At 52.3% G+C, this 17,300-nt stretch overlaps 1 protein-coding gene across 5 annotated transcripts in view; it reads right to left on the reverse strand.

The window, feature by feature from the left end:
- The window catches only part of CCDC88C (coiled-coil domain containing 88C), a 145,816-nt gene that overhangs the window by 44,630 nt on the left and 83,886 nt on the right, over positions 1 to 17,300 (reverse strand). For all 5 annotated transcript variants that reach the window (XM_055361213.2, XM_004055575.5, XM_055361214.2 and 2 more), the window contains 3 exons: positions 8,496 to 8,642; positions 7,372 to 7,516; positions 3,710 to 3,894 (listed from right to left, as the gene is read on the reverse strand). In XM_055361213.2, the coding sequence (XP_055217188.2) occupies positions 3,710 to 3,894; positions 7,372 to 7,516; positions 8,496 to 8,642 (477 nt within the window). The remainder of the gene's footprint in view (positions 1 to 3,709; positions 3,895 to 7,371; positions 7,517 to 8,495; positions 8,643 to 17,300) is intronic.

The raw sequence follows: 17,300 nt of genomic DNA on the forward strand, positions 1-17,300 counted from the left end.
CCAGTGATCTCCCTGACATCAAGGTCTTATGCCAGAACCCACCTGTTCGCAGCCCTCCTAAACATGAACTACCTAAACAGAGGTCCTCATGCTCCCCGTTGCACACGAGTGCCCGCCTTGCTGAAATGCAGATTCTGACTCAACCTTTTTTTTTTTTTGAGATGGAGTTTTGCTCTTGTCGCCCAGGATGGAGTACAATGGCATGATCTTGGCTCACTGCAACCTCCGCCTCCCAGATTCAAGCAATTTTCCTGCCTCAGCCTCCTGAGTAACTAAGACTACAGAAGCCTGCCACCACGCCCAGCTAATTTTTGTATTTTTAGTAGAGACGGGTTTTCACTGTGTTGGCCAGGCTGGTCTCACAGGTGATCCGCCTGCCTCGGTCTCCCAAACTGCTGGGGTTAACAGGCATGAGCCACCGTGCCCGGCCAACCCTTGCATTTCTGATTGCTATTGCTTCTGGTCTAAAGGTGTGATTTCCTGGGTCCTACCTACCCCTGATGGACCCCTCATCTTTCTCATTCTGTGGTTCTTTGTCCTATACTCCGGTCCATCCCCGAAGAAGACCCGTGCCCCTGATGAACCTGCTGGGCTAAGACATGGGATGGCTGCAGACTTTCTGGCCCCCATAGGGTTTCCTGTCCTCCCTGCAGCCACTGGCATGGGCAACAGTCTCGTTGTGCAGCATTAGGTTTTCCCGGTAGTTGTGGGTGCCAGGACCCTGCCCCTCAGCCCCCAGGCTGCATGCCTTCACATGAGCTGCTCCTGCCTCTCATGACAGGCCCCCAAAGGGCTGCCCCTCTTCCTCTAAAAATAAGGATTCTTTTTCCTTCTTGACTCAAAGAATGAACTCTTATGACTTCAATACAAAGCTACAGACACAGAGGAGGGAGGGGGCTTCTCTAGGACCCATGGAGGTGCCTTGAGTTAGAGAGAAAGATGTTTTAACTTCAGGGAACTATGGTTTCCAGAGGTCCCAGACCAAAGCAAGCGTGCAGCCTGGGCTACATTCAGGGTGAGGTGAAGAGCCAGGTTGGCACTAGGGGCCCCCTGTGGGACTCAGCAGGGCCAACGGGCTTGCTTACTGACTAGGAAATGCCAGCTGGATGGCTGAGGTTGGAGAGGGAAATTCAGGATGAGCTGAGCTGGCTGAGGGTTGCCAGGCCTGAAGCACAGCCTGCCTCCTGCTGGTGCTGAAGGGTTCACCTGTCAAATGCTGGCAAGCACCCTCTACGTGTAAGACTCTGGGCTGGGCACTGGGGCCAATAAAACAGTCAGTGAGACATGGACAGAGAGTGAAGGGAGAACCACCCTGCAGGGTCGGGCCAGATTCCAGCCAGGCTCAGGGCAGGCCAAGGACGAGAGGGAGGACAGAGCTCCAGGCTTCAGACACAGGACAGCCCTGCCTGCAAACAGCGGCCCCTCCCTTCCGGCGTCCCCGCGACCAGAGTGTGTGTGCCAAGACGGGGCCTCCCCGAGGGCCACGGCAGGAGAGGCTGGCGTCGGGCCAGGGAGGAAGTGGGTAGGGCCTGAGAGATCAGCATAAAGAGTTGTGGTGGGTGGGCGACGCCCCCGCCAGGTCCTGTTTGTATAGAGGAGGGGCCACAGCAGACAGGACAGGGCAGAGAGATGCCTGGGCACCACCCTGGTGACCTGCCAGAAGGGGCCCCAAAATATCACTAGGCCAGAGAGATAATACTGCAGGCTTTCTGGGGCAGCGTTGTGAGGACCTGCAGAGCTGGAGGTTCTCATCTTCCTAAAGGGCAATTCTTTTTATCATGGCCAAGGTTGGGCTGCCACTTATGAAGACATTTCCCGTGCTAGGCCCACATGAATCTAAGAAACCAAAACACTGAGTCAGCCACAGTGGCTCACACCTGTGATCCTAGCACTTTGGGAGGCTGAGACCGAAGGACTGCTTGAGCCCAGGGGTTTGAGACCAGCCTGGGCAACATAAAGAGACCCCAGTTCCAAAAAAAAAAAATTAGCTGGGCGTGGTGGTACGTGCCTGTGGTCCCAGCTATGCGGGAGGCTGATGTGGGAGGATTACTTGAGCTCTGGAGGTTGAGGCTGCAGTGAGCCATGGTCACACTACCGCACTCCTGCCTGGATGACAGAGCAAGACCCTGTCTCAAAAAACTGAGTCACTTTCCCCATGCTGCCCTGCACCAGAAGACGTGGCATGAGACGGGGGTGTCTTCTGTTGTCCTACAAAGAGAGGAAAAACCACCCGGCAGCTCAAACGCTGCAAGGCACACAAAGTTCAAAGGGACAAGAGTGAGGAGCCTCGTAGGAGAGGTCCCATGAGGGAACTCAAGGGACCTGTTCCCAGCCTCAGAGATCATGAACCTGCAGAGTGGCTGGGTGTGGTGGCTCACATTGGAAGGCTGAGGTGGGCAGATCACCTGAAGTCAGGAGACCAGCCTGGCCAACATGGCGAAACCCCATCTCTACTAAAAATACAAAACTAGCTGGGCATGGTGGTGGGTGCCTGTAATCCCAGCTACTCGGGAGGCTGAGGCAGGAGAATCACTTGAACCTGGGAGGTGGAGTTGCAATGAGCCGAGATTGTGCCATTGCACTCCAGCCTGGGCAACAAGAACAAAACTCAGTCTCAAAAAAAAAAAAAAAAAAAAAAGAAAGAAATGTGTGTTTGGTTGTTGCTAAATTTCCTGGCACAAGTTTCGAAAACCCTTGGAATCTCCAAAGGGATAGGTGTCTTTCTTGTATGCTAAGATGAATGAGGACTGGGGGCTCCTGGAGAGCCTCAGGATGGGAGCTGGTTGCCAAGGGAACCAACCATGTTATTAGAGAGTTGAAACTTTCAGGCCTCCCCTACCTCCACGGAGGAAACAGGGCCTGGAGGTTGAGCTAATCAAATGGCAAATGATGTAATCAATCATGCCTATATAATGAAACCTCCATAAAAACCCAAAAGGACTCGGTCAAAAAGTGTCCAGGTTGGTGAACATGTGGAGGTGCTGGAGGGACACCCGCAGAGGACAGGGTAGTGTGGCACCACTCCCCGCACCCACCGCCCTGTGCATCTGTTCCGCCTGTGCGTTGTATACTTTGTAATAAACAAGGAATGCTAAGCCATCTAGGCAATAGCGGAGCCCACGAAGGGGGCGGTGGGAACCTCTGATCTGCAGCCAGCCGATCAGAAGCACAGGTGACAGTCCGGACTTGGATTGGCACCTGAAGTGGGAGGCAGTCTGGTGGGACTGAGCCCTTAGGCTGCAGGGTCTGTAGTGTCAGAATTGAGTTAAATTGTAGGATACCCAGCTGGTGTCCCCCAAGAACTTGAGAACTGCTTGATATGGGGAAAACCCCACACCCCTGGTATAAGCAGTGAGGTACTGGGAACAGTGGTGTGGAAGAGAACGAGGGAGTTTTCTTTTTACAGGCAGGCACCCCATCAACCCCATTTCACAGATGAAGACAACGAGGCACAAGAAAGTCACATGTCCGGGTCATCCTCTAACGGCAGCGAAGCAGGGACAGGGCCACACCTCCTCTGGCTCTCCCCAGTCCTCACTCCCCTTCCTATTATAATCAGCGGTGACTGCGCCTGGATTCTGCCCACTGCCTGCAACCTGCATGCTCTACCTGGCCCCCTCCTTGTCTGTGCTCCAGACAATCACTGGGGAGGATGGGAGGGTGCCCGAGGGTTCTGTGCTTCCCCGGTGACCTAAGGAGGCCGAGGTACCTTCTTGCTGAGCTGGTGGTTCTCCTTCTCCAGCTCCCCGCACTTGAGGCCGCTCTCCTCCAGCACCAGGGACGCGTCCCGCAGCCCCTGGATGGTGCTCTGGAGGCTCTGATTCTCCTTCTCCAGCTTCAGGATGCGGCTGGACGCACATTCGTTCAGCTCAAACACAAACGACTTCCTGGAGGCTGAAGACAAAGTCCAGTCAGAGCCCAGTGGTCTGTGGGCCTCCACTTCCACTCTCTGCCCCAAGCTCTGAGACGGTCATCAGTCCCGGAGTCCAGGGTCCAAGGGGCTGGGGAGGAGCTCCCACAGGTCAACTGGCGACCCTTCCTCCTGCCCCTCCACTCCCAGTGCCTGAGGGTTCCTCTGCAGGCTTTGCTGGGGTCTGTCAGGGCGGCAATCCAGGGCTCAAGAAGGCGGCAGGTTACAGTCCAGGAGCCAATGCAAGGGCTGTGTCACTTACGGGAACCATTTGGCTATCAGGCTGCTATCCTAACTGTCCAATCAAGGATTTTAGAGGCTAACAGAGATGACACACAGGTGACATTTTCCATACCCCCCAGAGCATAGTGGACATCTCGGCTGCTCAGCAGGCAGGGGCACGTAACTGACCACTCCCGTTGGCCACGGGTGGTAGAAAGCTACACCGGAACATGGGTCGGGCACTTGTCAGCCTGGATGAGACGCTATGCAGAGATTTCTTTCTGTGACTTCACAATTATGTTGAAGAAAACTGTGATAGTGTATGCAAATTGCTTTTAAAATTCTAAATGAGATGAAAAATAAGCTAAAAATAGTAAAAGGCAGACTATCTACTCTGCTTTTAAACAGCTCAGATGCAAATGGAGAAGGGAAGAGTCTTGAGTCAGGAATGGGAGTTCCTGGCCCCCTCCTGCCACAAGCAGGTGCATGATTTTAGGTAAGTCATGGGGTTGTTTTGGGAAGGGGAGAAAAAAAGGTATGCAAAAGCCCTCTTAAGAAAGGAGCCCGGTTCTTCCCCCACTCATTTACCCAACCCAGTGCCACGTCCTCATCTCTTGGGGCCTTTCCACACTGTTGCTAATACAGCGATTCCTCCCCCTACCTCTTCACCCCAGGGGCTGTGGGTATAGGGGGGTGATGGCTTTCACAGCAAACACATAAATCTGGAAATGTGTGTGGTTCAGATCCCCCGGGTGATCATAAAGACTGAACAGCATCTCGTTTCCCTCTAAGTCTTCATCCTCTACCAAGGATAACGACATGGACCACCCAACATGCCAGAACGCCCTAAAGACCCAAAACAACAGCAGGCGAGAAGTGGAGGGGATGGTGTGTACCTGGCCCCAGCCCAGCACTGACACACACATAAACACACACACACTCCACAAACAAGGACGCTTGGAGGGCTCCGTCCCAAATAAGCTGTAAATGAAACTAACCTAACTTCAACACCAAGCTTCAAATAAGACTCCACTATTTCAAAACCTGTGGTCATCTGGACAGTGCCTCTGCAGAATTCATGGGGGGGAACCCATTTTTAAAATTACAGAAAAATATATTTTAAAAGTACCATTTTAGCCATTTTAAAGTGTTTGGATCTGTGGCATTAGGTACAAGCACACTTTTCTGCAACCATCACCACCATCCCTTTTCACCTTCCCAAACTGACCACAGAGAATAATTTTTAAGGTTCTATGAGTTAAACAATGGAATCGATGTTTCATTTCCTCTTCCATTAAAGTCAGTGCCTTGAAGACTATTAAAACAACACAATGGTTTACTACTAAAACGCCAGTGTTTCTCTTTTTTTTTTTTTTTTTTTTTTGAGACAGAATCTCACTCTCTCACCCAGGCTGGAATGCAGTGGTGTGATCTTGGCTCGCTGCAACCTCCACCTCTCAGGTTCAAACGATTCTCCTGCCTCAGCCTCCTGAGTAGCTGGGATTACAGGTGTGCACCACCACACCTGACTAATTTTTGTACTTTTAGTAGAGGCGGGGTTTCTCCATGTTGGCCAGGCTGGTCTTGAACTCCTGACCTCAAGTGATCTGCCCGCCTTAATCTCCCAAAGTGCTGGGAATACAGGCACGAGCCACTTTGCCCGGCCCAGTGTTTCTTTACTAGTGCAAATCTCGTCAGCACCCTCCAGCAACCAGAGTAACTGGGTATGTCTTAGTAAGACAGACAAGAAGAGCTGCCCTCTACGGAACACACCAAGGGCCAGAGCCGGGGTTCCTGCTTCACTGTTTTCTCTCACTCATCCTCACAGTCATCTTGTGAGGCAGGTTCATTACCCCTATTTTGCAGGTAAGGAAACTAAAGTTTTAAGAGGTTAAGTACTTGCCCTAGGTCACCCAGCTAACCAGCGGAGAAGCCAAGGCTTTATGCCACGTCTTTCTGGCTCTCGAAGCCACTGCCCCATACACTCAGGCTTTGCTTGCACGATGCCATCATTCTAGCAAACACTAGAATGATGCCAGCTCCTAGCTAGGCACTAGGAGTTGACAACACTAAGAATAAATCACAGTATTAACTTTAAAGAGCTCACACATTATAGAAAATGGTCTAAATCGGTGAGGCCTTCTCACCAGCCACCATGGTCTCTAACAAATATTTAGTTGATGAGAGACCATCCTAGCTGCTTGTACCACCTCTCTGCTCCACCAGGGGGCGCCCCCAACTCGGACTTCCAGAGGCAAGGGATTTGGGGGAACTCCCTTGTGCAGCCCTCAGGCCCCAGAGCTACGCACAGATATCAAAGCACAGACAGCTAACTTCTCACACAGATTCACAGTGAAACTGGTTTTAGGTTCGGAACTGATAGGAACCCCCAAATACAAGAAATATTCACCTGTTTCCAATAACCTTTCCAGAATGCTTAGATGTCTATCAGAATTTTTTAAAGCCACCCCCTAAACAAGCCAAAAGCCCCATCACACCCTGGAAAGTCTAAGTAACTATGGACTTGCACTATCACGTGCACGGGAACGGTGAGCGTGTGCTATTTTCAAACACAGGAACTGGCTCACTGTTTGCCGGGGCTGAGGCTTCCTGCGCAGGGGGCTGAGTGCGGCCCCGCCTATGCTTCCCATGACCGACACCTCCTCTCGGGGCGCGGGGCAGTGGGCAGCAGAGCAAGCCCAGGAGGGAAGAGGGAAAGGCAGAGGCCTGGCAGAGGCGCTAAGAACCTGGGTCTCCCGGGCAGCAGCCACTCAGCACCCTCCCCACCCAGGAGAGAGAAAACAGGCTGCCTCCATCTTGCCCAATTATGCAAATGAATGGAGGAAATGACGCCCTGGGTACATTTATAGCAGGGATTCGTGGCCACTGGTGATGGCTCCTGCCATCCAGGGCTTTCAGCCATCCACAGATGGCCTAAGAGAGCCTCTGGGTGTCAGTGCACTATAATCTGGAAGCTCCTGGGAATGTCCATATGGGAATTCGGAAAACTGGCAACACTTAATTTGTGTTTTGCATCCTGACATCAAGGCTGCCAGACCCCTCGTGTCTTCCCTGGGGAGAACTGTAATGAAACAGTTCCAAGTGGAGCTTGAAGGAAATCATGTTTGCCTGGGATGAATGGATGGGCTAACATGGCAGATTTAGAGCCCAGGACTCAGCTCCCTGGAGGCAGCGGCGGCCACGGCCAGGGTGGCTCCCCGGCACCAGGCGCTACCTACCGTCTGACAAGTCTGCGTTCTTGGACAGCTGCTCCAGCTCCCAGCCAAGGTGGGCAGATTCGTTCATGCTCTGCTTCTGTGCAATCTCAAGGACCATGTTTTCTTCCAGCAGCTCCTCAATTCGTTTCTTATCTGTGTCCCGGTCCTGGGGCAAGCAAGAAGAGGCAAGAAGTGAGGCTGCACAGCTGGAGATCCCTCTGGACAAGCCTCAGCCCCTGTATAGCTACCGTCATGTGCTGTGGATGAAGATGTACTGGCTCACTTCCAAATAAACAGAGCTGCACAGAAACATCCCAACACAGGGCCCTGCTATGAGAGGTAAAGCCACTCAAAGGTACCCTGACCTGGCTACCTAGGTTATGAAGAGAGACCCGGGGTCCCTAACTGAATGCTGTCTGAACAAAGTGACATACTGCACAGGGCTTTAAAGCAAGTGTGCAGTGATGGGCAGCTTTGTGGCTCTAGCGAAGCCCTAACAGGCCTCTAAAGCTGTTAACAGGCTAACAAATCACAGCTCACCCCACACCATCAACACTGGCAAAGACCCTTCTTCCAAGACACACACATACACTCATTCCTACAGAAAAGCAATACAGAAGTCAAGTGCTCTCTGTTTGTGGGTGTTAAGTGGCACCCACTCAAGCCTGCTGATTTTAGCAAGCTACTCCACGCAGTCAACAAGTCATTCGTGGTAGCAGTGGCAGCAGCAACGGCAGTAGCAGCAACAAACCCAGTAGCTAAACTATCAGAGAAGGGCACGGCATAAACCTGAACCTGCCCCAATCGGTTTTCTTTTCTTTCTTTTTTTCTGAGACAAGGTCTTGCTCTATCACCCAGGCTGGAATGCAATGGTGTGATCACGGCTCACTGCAGCCTCAACCTCCCAGGCTCAAGCAACCCTCCTGCCTCAGTCTCTCCCAAGTAGATGCAACTACAGGCTCACACCACCATGCCCAATTATTTAGTTTTTGTAGAGATGGGGCCTCACTAGGTTGCCAGGGTTAGAACTCCTGCGCTCAAGGGATCCTCCCACCTTAGCCTCCCAAAGTGCTGGGATTACAGGCATGAGCCACTGTGCCCGAGCCCAATCGTTTTCAATGTAGTAACAACACAGCCTGCAGTACCAATTCCAGGTCGTGAAGCTTGGATTTCAGCTGCAGGTTCTCCTTTTCCAGCTCATGGACTTTATCGCCCCGGGCCCGAGCAGCAGTCAGCTGTTCCTCCAGCATGGCCTTGGTTTCAATTAAAATGATATTATCTTCTCTCAGCTCCTGGTTAGCAAAAACATACATGAGAACCATCAGATAAAGGCACCTGGGTCATTAGGATGGAATTCTAAAACCAAAACTCTTTCAGGCATCTGGACCCAAGCAAACAATCCAGAGGGAAGTCCGAGGCAAGAAGTTTTTCTTCTACCTTTTTTTTATCATCTTCACCTTTTTTTTTTTTTTTTTTTTTTTTTTGAGACGGAATGTCACTCTGTCGCCCAGGCTGGGGTGCAGTGGCGCGATCTCGGCTCACTGCAACCTCCACCTCCTGGGTTCAGCAATTCTCCTGCCTTAGCCTCCCAAGTAGCTGCGATTACAGGCGCCTGCTACCGCGCCCGGCTAATTTTTGTATCTTTAGTAGAGACGAGGTTTCATCATGTTATCCAGGCTGGTCTCGAATTCCTGACCTCAGGTGATCCACCTGCCTCGGCCTCCTAAAGTTCTGGGATTACAGGCATGAGCCACTGCGCCCAGCCCATCTTCACCCTTTTTAATCAGGCAAGGACAATGGACTTTCTCTGCTATAAGAAAAAAAAATCCATGAATCAAGATAGGCTGGGAATAGTGCCAAGGCTTTGACATGCCTAATCTCATCTGGACGGACAAGGGGACCCTGAGCCCATTTCCTTAACAAGGAAGGAGTGGGGTCGAGAGTCAATCCTGGGTTCCAGGTCTGAGTCTAGTAGACCTCTTAATTCAACATTCATTCTACAGATGTGGGGCCTGGAAAACAGCAGCTATTCAGATAAACTTTCATTCAATACACTGCTCCTATCTGAGTATCTTACAAACACTCTGAGATAACAACAGTTCTTGGCAGTTTCCTGGAAATGGGGGTCTTTAAGACAGTTAAGTTTCAGCACAGCAAACCACACAAATGTGAGCTCCACAAATGTATACAGCTGAGGGGTACGCTGGATCTATTTTTGACACCGGCAGTGATGTGCACAAGGGAAGAAGTCGGTCCAGGGCACACATCTCCACTGTTCCTTTGCTAAGGGCTTTCCTGGTTTCTCTTCTCCTGGGCCCTTCCAAGCACCGCTCGGTATCTGGCAGGAAACTGAGCTTCCCCCAAATGCCTTCGCAGGTTACAAACAGCACACGCCAGGAACGTGTACGCTTCTTTCGGTGGGCAGAGCTGTCTGAGGTTTGTCCCACTCACGAATCACACTGGGAACCAGGCTGGGAGTTTCTACTTATCCACCATGTGCTCATCTTCCTATGTGGGCCAGAATCCAAGACTCCTGGTGGAGGGGAAGCCACACACTTTCCGGCCAGCGGACACAGCTTTGATCAAAGCCTGGCAGGCAGTGAGGGGCTTGGCCATTAAGTCTCTGGATTCACCTGCGTGCCCTCCTCTCGCTGCCTGTGCCCAGCAGAGACCACATCTACTATGTGGCTGGCCCTGCCCCAGGCAATCCATGTCCTGCCTTACAGTGGCCCTCAGAGGGAGGCAGGGACAGTCCCTTCCTGCAGATGAAAGACCAATTCAGAAAAAATAAGAAATGAGCTCAAAGCCACGAACCTAGTGAGGTACAAAGCTGGGGCCTGACAGGCCGCAGACCCTGTGCTCTCCTCACTGCCCTCGGCTCCCTGAAGCCCACCCTCGAGGGGCTTGTGTGGGTGAGAGGCCCCTGCTGTACTAATAACACAAGCCAGAGCACAATGACGGGCTTCAAAGCAGAAAGAAGGCCCAGCCTTTTCTCTCTGGCTACTGCCCCCACTGTTTTGACCAGTGTTCCAGCAGGGTCCACCGCCAGCACTCCCCAGCATCACTACCCTCAGGCCCTGAGCAACCACTGCACAGGCTGCCTGCTGCTTCACCCTCACAAGCAACTCCTATTCAGCCTTCAAGACCCAGCTGGAGTTGTCCCCTAGGAGAAGTGCTTGAGAATTCACTGTGTCCCACCCAGGTCAGGCTTCTGGGCTCCTAGTGTTCTGGGTCTGCTCTGAGGCCACAGCAGGCCGGCCTGTTCCTTCCCCAGACCAGGAACCTCAGGCAGGACTGTTGTGCTTTTGCTCTTGTGAGCCTCGCATAAGTGTTCAATAACACTACTTGGCCAAATCATGCCACAAGGAGGGAGGAATCAAAGGCGGCATGTGAGGTGGACCTTAAAGAACTCAGAGACTTCCCGGAATGAATGGAGATGGCCAGGAGTGGGAGATGGCATGGAACAGAAGATTTCTAACTGCTACTCAAACATGCTGTGGTTTTCTGGCCATTTCAACCTCCACTATATATAAGGTAACAGAAACATCTCGAGTGCCCTGCACACTGTGCACCACCACCTCTGAAATGAGAAGCCAGATCCAGAAGCTGTGTCCAAGCTCCCGAAGCAAGCCCAGGGCTCCCCCGGGCACCTGGTGAGGAGGAGTGGGAAGCCGGATTCCACACCTCTGGGTAGCTCTCCAAGGCCAGAACGCCCCACCGTGGCCCTGACCACAAGTGACCTAGGAGGCTATTTAAAGGCCCGACCCAGCCCAGCAAACAGCTGAGGGGACCACACTCATGAAGTCACAGGCCAGGACTGAGGGCTAGTTCAGGAGGCTCAAGAGCTTACTTCTAATCTGCCACTGCGACTTGGGGCAGTGATTAGGCACGGGAGCTAACGGGCCCCGATTCCCAGGGCTGCTACATACACTCTCAACCCGGATTCCTCCTTTACACGATGGGCCTGAAGACAGGCTGACGCGGAGCTTGGATGATGCGTGTGAAATACTCCATGCGCAGCGCCTGAGACCTACAAACTCGCCAGCTGCCATCACCACCAACTCACACTGACAGAGCACCCCCAGCACTCCCCACGGAGCACCTATCATGTTAACAGAAAAAACTGGCTTCTAGGGTGCCTCCTGACCCCTGAGGAGCACACAGCTCCAGAGGGGGTGCGGAATCAAACAAACAGGCAGTCTTCCGCCAGGGAGCTCTGTAGCAACCACGATGCCGTATGGTTCCCTAAGGGGACCACAGCAGCAGGAGGCTGGCCCAGGGCATCCTCAGTGGGGAGGGTCTGGGTCAGCTGACTCAGGGCAGGCAGACCTCCTACCCACCCAGGAAACATCACCCCCGCTCTGAACTCTACCTGCTCATCCAGCTTCATGGACATCCCTTGAACTTCACCGAAGACCTGCCTGTTTTTAAACTTCACCCACTTTGAGAAGCATGGGGGGCTTAAACCTTAAACCAAACGGCAGGTCTGTCCTATTCAACGTCTTAGTGTGCTGAACCTCATCACAACTCCTCAGCAGTTATTAAGGAACAAGGGAGACACAAAGTTCCAGGTGGGAACAGAAGACTTCCCTGTGTTCAGGGTGTCCTTAGTAAATGCCCTGAATCTTGACATTCCCTGATTAAGTATGATGTGACATGTCAGCCCTAACGTGAGCTGCTGGAGGCTGGGGCCCTTCCTCAGGCCTCCACGGCCTCTGAGACAGTGGCAGCCCCTCACCCCTCCTAGGAGTACCCCTCTTGCAGCACTTCCCACACCCCCTTTATTTCTTCCTTCCTGTGAAGGCTGAAGCTCACGTTCATTCACAGGCAAGCATCAAGTCATTCACAGGCAAGCATCAAGGTCTGGAGGCAGACAGTCATTCCCATCCCAGGTCCCCCTGCTTAGCAACTGCCATGCTGGGCAAGTTATTAATTAATCAATTGTCAGTTTCCTCATCTGAAAAGAGGGGAGGAACTGACAGTGGCTGCTAAACCTGCAGGGCCACCATGAGGCTTCAGTGCATGGATGCAGTTAGGGCCTGACATCATTCCCAGCAGGTGGGGAAAGCTCCACAGATACACAAGGTCGTTACCACTCACTGAAAGACCCAATTGTGCACCTCATTTGGGCCAGACCCTGAGAATGTGAAGGCCCAGTCAGGCAATGTTTTCAGCTCTGCAGGTTTTAAGTCTCTGTCACAACTACTCAACTCCACAGAGGGAGCACAAAAAGAGACAACAAATGGGTGTTAGCTGTGTTCCAACACAACTGTGTTCATAAAAACTCACGGGGGCTGGGTTTGCCCAGGGACTGCCATCTGCTGACCCCTGAGCCAGAAGGTGCATGGGGCACAGAGGACCAGGGGTCAGTAAGGCACAGACCCTGTGTTCAAAGAGCTCCCACTCTGGTTGGGAAACAGACAGGAAAGTGCCACGTGATGAGCACTGCCTGCAGTCAGGAGGGGTTTCAAGGAAGCCTGGAGCAGGAGGCTGGGAGACGCAGCCCGCACAGTTCAGCGCCCCACCCCTGACCTGGCCGCAGAGTCGGAGGAGAGAGTGGGGCTGGGCTGAGGAAGCACTTGTGCAAAAGCACCAGGAGTCCTGGGGGAGCTGAAGTGGGGAGTGGCAGACGAGGGTACAGTGTGGGTTTTACCCAGGAGCCATGGAGAGTGGCTGCAAAGGCCTCTGCAGCAGGACAGACAGAGGCAGACTGGCCAGTCCAGACCATCAGGGAGGCACTCCGCAGGCAGACTCTGGAGTAACATGAGCGAGGATGCCAGTGAGGCTGAACCATACTCTTCAACACCCGCCTCTAGACAAGGACATGCTGAGAGGTGAGAAACAGGCTTACAAACAGGAGGGGCACCTGGACCTGGGACGGGGGGATGGGGAGGAAGACAAAGAACCAAGGTGGCCCTGTGCTCTGGCTTGAGCACCCGAGTGGATGTGACTCCTGACCAGAGACAGGACAGGCAGGTGTGGAGGGAAAGACAATGACTCTTGAACACACTGGCCTTGAGATGTCTCTGGATGACCCGGGTACACTGAGGCCTGGAGCGCAAGACAGAGCCTCAGCCAAGGATTAAGATCTGGGACTCGAGGGTCTGTGTGTGTGGGCTAAGGGAAGGCGGCAGGGCAGGTGAGCCATCCCTGGAGAAAGCCCAGAGGAGAAGCAGAGGGCAAGGGGTGAATGAGGGCCCTGATACTGAGGGGTGGGCCTGCAATGGGAGAGTGAGTCCAGGAGTGGGGAGAGTGGAAGCTCAGGGAGGAAGTGGTAGGAGGGGCTGGGGCTGAGGAGTGCTTGCCAGATATGTCCGTGTCAGGAGCGCCCTTTACTGGCAAGAGTGGCTTTGGTAAGTGGGGCGGGGGTGGGGTGAGTGGTGCAGGCACGGCAGGTGGCTCCAGACTAGGGGAAATGGGCCCACAGCTGACACTGCTTTCACACAGGTCTGCCTTTGAGCCCAGGGAGAGGCAGCTGGAGAGAATCGGAGGAAAGTGGAAAGGTCTGTTTTAAGTTAAAGATGGGAAAGCCTCAGGGGCCCTAAGACACTGGACTCAAATCAACAAACATGTCCCAAGCACCTTTTCCTCCTGAAGATGACTGAGACCTCTGAGAGCTGCAGGAGACGTTGCCTGGGGCCAGAGGAGGGTGGAGGAGGGCAGAGGAGCTGGGGCCCTGTCTCCAGGCCCCATGGGCAAGGCAGACCAGGCCACAGCAGAGCTCCTGTCCCACCCCGTTCCTGGTCACCATGGTGGGGTGGAGGGTATGCATGTGCACACGTGTGTGTGCGCGTGCGAGAGAGAGGAGAGAGAAAGACAGACACACATTCTAAGAATGATCATTAGCCCAGTTCCTCACTGGCTGGTGCTGGCCAACAACCCTTTCTGTCCCTCTGGCTGACCCCTCACTGCAGAGATCTATTCCACGGTCCCCACCTCCTTGGGGCAACTCTCTGTTGGGGAGGCTCCCCATGGACAGGTGCACCCCAGAATAAGCCCATTGCAAACATGCTCCTATATCACAGTATGCCAAGGTCTCAGACATGCCCGAAAGCACCCCTGCTTTGACAGATGGGGACAAGACTTGCCCAACACCTGGCAAGCTGGGTATAGACTGTGCCCAGCTAGGTCTCTGCCCCTGGGTATACACTGCACCCAGGTAGGTCTCTGCCCCTGGGTGTAGACTGTGCCCAGCTAGGTCTCTGCCCCGGGGTGCAGACTCTGCCCAGCTAGGTCTCTGCCCCTCGGGCTATTTGGGAGCCAGCGCTGCCTAGACAGCCATAAATCACACAGGAGCAGAGAGAGGCCACATCCACTCCGCTCAGGATGCACACAGCATCTATGTATCTGCCCTTTGCCTGCAGTAGAAACTTTCAGCCAATTTTAAAATATGGGGAAAGAGAACCTTCCAGTTCTCTGCCTTTGTCCTCCTCCCACACAGCCCTGAGGGCAACCCCCATGCCCTGGACAGCACTGAGCAGAACTACTGTTTACAAAGGGAAGTCAGGGACACCCCACGCCCGCCCGCACACTTCCTCCTGGACCGAGGGACACCTACTCTGCTACTCATTTTGTTTTTTCACCTCTTATGTAAGCTAGGCTAGGAGCAAAAATAGCTGCCAGACTTTTGAAAACAAACCATGTACATTTGTGTTCCATGTTTTTGTAACCAAAATTAATCTGCCCTTGCCCTGAAGCCCGGGTCCTTTATCTTGTCCTCCCACATGGCAGGACGCGCTCTCCCTTCGGTGATGCACACCAATGTGCTTTACGGGTTAGACGGGGCAGCATGTCTGGGCGGACCCGGCCACCAGTCTCTCGCACTGTACCTGCAAGTGCTGCACCAATTTGAGCTGGCACGAATGCAATAACCTCTCTGCTCTCCTGCCCATCTCACCTAACAGCCCTGTCTCCAATCCCAAGGAGTCGAAAAACTCATGATTCCTCCCCTTCCCTCCTCCCCAGACTGCAAGCCTTGTTAACTGCAGAGCAAAGGGTGGTGTGATTACCAAGTGCCTTGTGTGTGCCAGGCTCTGTGTACAAGCAGTCAAATAAGACAGTCCCACCTGCTGGGGCTCAAGGTCCACACAAAAAGCCTCTGGCCACACTCCACCCACAGACCGGCCCTTGGCTCTGCAAACCCTGCCTTTCCGGAGGGAATCCACGAGTGAAGAGCCTCGGGCGGGGGCGGGGGCGGGGGCGGGGGCGGAAAGAAGCACTCTCTTCATCTGCAACCATATTCCTCCAGCTTGGGAGGAATCCAAGAAGTATAAAGAGAGAGACACAAGCAGATGTGTTCATATTTCCATTTGGATGACAGCCACTGACCTATGCGCATCTCTTTTGGCTGTACTATAGGAATACATTAAGTAATTCAATGGAACCTTCTTGCTAATATTTTAATGGTATAGATCTGCTAATGGATTCTCTTTGAAACATATACTTACTGTACCCTGTTGCTTTATGTCTTATTTTAAACTGAGCCTTAAGGGAATATAGTATTTTAACGTTAACTCTGCCAACAATTTTATCTAGAAGCCTGTTGCCATTTTTGTCGTCTGTGAAATTTATGTCCAAAGAAAAGCAGGATTACATTTTCTCCTAACAGATTGAGTTGGTGTAGTGTATTCTTGGTTATCAAAATACTCATACAGCTTTGGGATTTCGAATTGGTAAATATTCATGATGTGTGAAAAAGCATGACATATACTGCATGCTCTCAACCATGTAAAACGATGCTGTGTGCACACACAGGACACGGAAGGACACGGCAAACTGTAAACTGCTTGTGATTCTGGAGGACTTTGTTCTTTGCTTGTCTTTTTCAGTTTCCTATAACGCACATATTAATTTTTTAAAAGTAAAGGTTATTTTTTTAAGGGGGGCAAGATGGCCTGGGAGAGGGCCTGTAAAATGCAGATTTCTAGGGCCTGCCCTTACTCCCTAGGGTCTAGGGTGGGGCCCAGGAACCTGCATTTTAAACACAAACCCTCGGCTGATCCTGATATAGGCAGACACAGACCGCATCTTGAGAAATTGAGAAATGAAGAGCTGAGACTTATGAGAAGCTGCTTCACAGCTTTAAACTGATCAGTATTTTTAACTGTTTCACAATGGATATGGCTGACCAGGTGGGCACTGAGGCAAAGTGCCTGTTGTCCCGCTGACCTTTACCTCTTCTAACACTAACATTTTATCGTAAAAAATATAAAATTTCCTGAAAGGTCGAAATAACTGTATCACACACACCCATACACACACCACCTAGATTCTACAATTTGAATTTTTGCTGAATGCGCTTTATCACATATCCATCAATCTATCCATCTCTCCAACCAGTTCATTTTTATTTTCTGGATAAACATACCTCGTACTTGGGTCTTTTCTAATCTAAGGTTTTACCACTTGCGGGTCAACCTCAATTCACAGATGCATTTCTTTTTTTTTTGAGAGAGGGTCTCACTCTGTCGCCCAGACTGGAGTGCAGTGGCACGATCTCGGCTCACCACAACCTCAGCCTCCTCCAAGGCTCAAGCAATCCTCCCACTTCAGACTCCCGAGAGTTGGGACCACAGCTGCCTGCCACCAGAGCCGGCTAATATTTCTGGCATTTCCTTGTAGAGATGGGGTTTCACCATGTTGCCCAGGCTGGTCTTGAACTCCTGGGCTCAAGAGATCTGCCTGCCTTGTCCTCCCAAAGTGTTGAGATTATAGGCATGGGCCACCATGCCTGGGCCACAGATGTGTCTCTTCATGGAGCTGTCTGCTTTTGATTGCATAGGAACTGTTCTTAAGGAATCTCAGGGCAAATTCCCTGGAAATATGCGTCGCCACACCCTGAAAAACCTGGATTTTCATATAAACCTGGGCACACACTTATTTATTAAAAGCAAACACGGGCCCATCAAAGTCACCTGTGCATTAAGGTAACGCCGGGCCTTGACATGAAG

The sequence above is a fragment of the Gorilla gorilla genome, chromosome 15 (assembly GCF_029281585.2).
Source record: "Gorilla gorilla gorilla isolate KB3781 chromosome 15, NHGRI_mGorGor1-v2.1_pri, whole genome shotgun sequence".
Taxonomy (NCBI): Eukaryota; Metazoa; Chordata; class Mammalia; order Primates; family Hominidae; genus Gorilla; species Gorilla gorilla.